We start from the raw sequence: 4,580 nt of genomic DNA on the forward strand, positions 1-4,580 counted from the left end.
ACAGATAGATAGATAGATAGATAGATAGATAGATAGATAGATAGATAGATAGATAGAACGACATAGAACGGTAGATAGATAGAACTATAGATAGAACGATAGATAGAATGATAGAACGATAGATAGAGCGATAGATAGATAGATAGAACGATAGATAGATAGAACGATAGAACGATAGATAGAGCGATAGATAGATAGATAGATAGATAGATAGATAGATAGATAGATAGATAGATAGATAGATAGATAGATAGATAGATAGATAGATAGATAGATAGATAGATAGATAGATAGATAGATAGATAGATAGATAGATAGATAGATAGATAGATAGATAGATAGATAGATAGATAGATAGATAGATAGATAGATAGATAGATAGATAGATAGATAGATAGATAGATAGATAGATAGATAGATAGATAGATAGATAGATAGATAGATAGATAGATAGATAGATAGATAGATAGATAGATAGATAGATAGATAGATAGATAGATAGATAGATAGATAGATAAATAGATAGTCACAACAACAGAACGACAGATGGACAGGATGATAGACAGAACAATAGAACGATGGAACGATAGAACAATAGAACGATAGAACGATAGAACGATAGAACAATAGAACAATAGAATGATAGAACAACAGAACGATAGATAGATAGATAGAACGATAGAACGATAGAACGATATAGATAGATAGATAGATAGATAGATAAACGCACCTCCAAAGACAGTAAGTCCAAACGGATGGGAGATCTGAGTGATGCGATCCAAAGACAACCTGTTTTGTCCGTCAAAGTTGCTGTGCTCGATCTTATCAAAGAAAGCGTCCACCCAATACAGCCGCATGGCACTGAGAGGCAGAGACATGATCAAGAGAGAGTTTTAGACCAATGCTGAGAAACAGGATTATGTCAGATCATGATTTAAGGAGATTAGGAGTGAGTGTGCTATTGAATGTGCAACAAAACAAATAATGATGAATCACGGCTTCAGGAAGCCATAGAAGTTAAAGCAAAGAGAGGAAGGTTTATGAATGAAACAGAAATGGATCATTGTTTGTAGTATTATGAGCACAACTGAATGCCGTATTGTTGTAGTTTCATTCTGGGAACTGTTACTCGCCTCCAGTCAATGGCCAAGCCATTCGGCCAGCCAAGAGTGGTGTTTACAATCGACTGAGCATGTGACCCGTCACCCCAGGCCCGCATAATCTTCGCAGGACGGTACCAGTCAGTCCAGAAAATATAACTGCCGAGCACAAAGACATACACTGCTTTACAGTTTTTCTCGATTGCTAAAACACTATAACCAGGCTTTTGAACAAAAATTTCAAAACCATAACGCCATTTTTCAAAAAGCACACCCATTTTGCTGAACTATAAACACTATTCCCCTGCTTTAACACATGAGTCAGATTTGGTGAACTGTTACTGCAAAACTCTACACACAAATCCCTACATTTCTCAGTGCTTACACCATGTGGTCATTTAGAAAGCACTAGCATTCAATACTGATCACTCAAGTCAGCACAGCTTGAGCTCAATTAGCAAACAATTACCCAGGTGGAAACACTAAGAGTCAAAATTTAACACACATCAATCAGATCCTTCAATAAATAGATAAAAGGGCCCGAATCAGTTCACTGAGCTTCGGAACAATGGATCCACAGAGAAATGAAGGAATAGGTCGAAGAGGAAGAGGAAGAGGAAGAGGAGGAGGAGGAGGAGGAGGACGTGGTGAAGGAGGGAGAGGAGGAGGATGTAGTGAAGGAGGAGGGAGAGGAGGACGTGGTGAAGGAGGAGGAGGAGGGAGAAGAAGGGCAAGGAGACAAGCAGTCTCAGATGAAATTCGAGCCACTTTAGTTGACCATGTCCTTGTCCATGGTATGACTATGAGGGAGGCTGGGCAACGAGTACAGCCAAATTTGAGTCGCTTCACCGTCGCCTCCATCATCAGAACCTTCAGGGAGGAAAACAGGTAGGTGTACTTACAGTAAGACTGCTCTGTACAGTAACTTTAGAGTGCATACACTGTTGCACTATGCTACTGTAATAAAGAAATGCATCAAATTGCCTCGCATACAGATAGAGTTTCAGTATGTTTCCATTTTTTCCTGTAAAAAGGATGTGTGACAGTTACAGTAATGAGTGCTTCTATTTTTGTAGGACACAAAGACGACCACCTGGTGGAGGCAGGCTAAGGCTTTTGTCGGAGGAGCAAAGCAACTTGTTTATAACTGTTGTGGTTGAAATATAAAAATTAATAAACGAAACGAATAAGTGAAATGTAAGAATGAATAAAAAAGTGTTGATTATGGTATTGCATTTCAATCTTCTAACGATGCACCAAACATTTCTTTTCATGCATTGTTTTATGCAGTGTTTAGCATTAAGGCCCGTTTACACCAAGAACGATAACTACTGTATAAAGAATACTATATTAGCGTCCACACCAGCGGACGATATCGTTTGTTTATTCTGATCGCATGCTTGTCCACCTCTTTAAATTCTCAAGCTCAAAAAAAAATTACACTAATGCCATAACTTTGTTTAAAATACATGTATGTATGCCACCTCTGAGCAGCGTTAAACAGTCTGTGTAAATAAACATGCCATGTCAGATCCAGCTTCTGTGCCACCTTGGCAATGCAACGATGGCTCTTGATGATGTTGATCATATTTTATTGGTAACAGGCTATAGTATTCTGACTGATTGAATTAATTGATTCAATTTATATATTTTTACATAAAAAGATGACATGCATACATTTACAAATGTATAAAATGCATATACTGCATGTCTGGAAGAAGCTTACAGCAGCTTTACTGATATATGCATATAAAAAAACCGCCATTCTCACCGGTTCCATCAACTTTCTGTTTGTAGATGATGTCCTTCCCCGTATCAGAGAAGAAAATCGAATTGTCCGCAGCACTGAAGTCCACTCCAACGAAATAAGATGGAGTTCCTGTGATGGGGAGAATGATGTCTTCCTGCGTGGACAGGTTGAAGGGGATTCCTCTGACCGCCAGCTGACTGGAGAACAGTAGAAACTGCCTCACAGCTGCAAGACACATATTGCATATTTCTTAAAAAATCAAGCTGTTGCATCTCAAAAGGATGTTTTTTCATGATACGACCTGCTTAAAAAGCATAAGATGCCAAGATGCAATAGTAACCAAAGACACAAGGTATGACTGAGATCTGTCTTACACATGCATCTCTTGCCGTCAGCATGCAGATCGAAACCCATCCGGCAGCGGCAGCGATATCCCAGACCGCCGTTATCAGTTCTGTGACTCAGAACACAGATGTGTTCACAGCCTCCTCGATCGGTGCCACAGGGGTTACTTGCTGTCCAATCAAACAAACGTTCATGTCAATAACTCACAAAAAGAATAGCAATAATTGAATGATGTCAAGCAGTATTTTTATTTAAAGTGGCTACGTTGAAAAGCTCTCCTAAGCACAGTGATTCAACCCTGCTATCCTGGATACAACAGGACAGAGTAACTTGATGTTTAAACCACAAATATGATGCAATGCAATCAGGCTATCATGACGTGTGGATTCAGTAAATAATAACAACTTTTTGGGCCATGTTTTCACCTGTATTTAGCGCTGACCACTTGTGAGTGCATTACCAAAAACAAATCCTAGATGTAAACAAAGTCATTGGGAACAGAAATTGCACCATATATACAGTTTAATATATTAAAATATATAAATATTCAACATTTTGTATATACAGTATTCATGTATTTATTTGCATATATTTGATGTTTGTACATTTGCATATGTAAATTTTAACATGCAAAATAACGTTTGTATTTAAGTATTTTGTATTTTATACTTAAAACAAGTCAATTTTGCACACATTTTTTAATTTAATTACGTCATTTGCAATGCTTTATAAAATAAGTAGTTAATTCCCACAAAAACAAGACTTCTGATTTGAAAAAACAGGTTTTTTGTTTTATATAATTACAAGTTGTAATGTAATAAAGTTGTAATATAATCTGAGGTCAAACTGGCTGTCATGTTATTTTAGTAATATTTATCTACTTTTGTAAAATTTAATATTTTGAATTATCTTTCTAGTATTTTTCATTTTTTATTTCAACTTTAGTTTAAGTTTTAGCAATTTTATCATGTTCTTTCGTAATTTTTATTATTTTGTTTTAATAATTTTATTTACATTTTAGTTTTTTTTATTTCAGTTTTTGTAATTTTAGTGCTTCAGCCTAACCTGTTTTATTTCAGTCAGTTGTGAAAGTCAATATTTTTATTTCCATGCAAGTTTTTTAAAGGGATAGTTCACCCAAAAATGAAAATTTGATGTTTATCTTCTTACCCCCAGGGCATCCAAGATGTATCTGAGGGCGTCCTCGACAGCCAGCACGTGGCGCGTCTTCTTCTTGCTTTATGGCGGATCGCAGACTTATAAGTGCGTTACCACCACCTATCTCTCAAATGGACCATTGACACTCTATGAGACTATATAAATACTGTTCAGTTTCTTGCACAGACCGATCGTTTCATGTCTTTACACATCAATGTATCGTCACG

The 4,580-nt window shown here is 36.7% G+C and overlaps 1 protein-coding gene across 1 annotated transcript in view; it reads right to left on the reverse strand.

Moving 5' to 3' along the window:
* LOC107676400 (low-density lipoprotein receptor-related protein 2-like) overlaps window positions 1-4,580 on the reverse strand; it is a 7,294-nt gene that overhangs the window by 1,264 nt on the left and 1,450 nt on the right. The window contains exons 2-5 of the mRNA XM_016470943.1: window positions 3,225-3,365; window positions 2,872-3,075; window positions 1,134-1,305; window positions 731-861 (exon numbers count right to left, since the gene is read on the reverse strand). Of these exons, the coding sequence (XP_016326429.1) occupies window positions 731-861; window positions 1,134-1,305; window positions 2,872-3,075; window positions 3,225-3,365 (648 nt within the window). The remainder of the gene's footprint in view (window positions 1-730; window positions 862-1,133; window positions 1,306-2,871; window positions 3,076-3,224; window positions 3,366-4,580) is intronic.

The sequence above is a fragment of the Sinocyclocheilus anshuiensis genome, unplaced genomic scaffold (genome assembly GCF_001515605.1).
Source record: "Sinocyclocheilus anshuiensis isolate Anshui unplaced genomic scaffold, SAMN03320099.WGS_v1.1 scaffold5974, whole genome shotgun sequence".
Taxonomy (NCBI): domain Eukaryota; kingdom Metazoa; phylum Chordata; class Actinopteri; order Cypriniformes; family Cyprinidae; genus Sinocyclocheilus; species Sinocyclocheilus anshuiensis.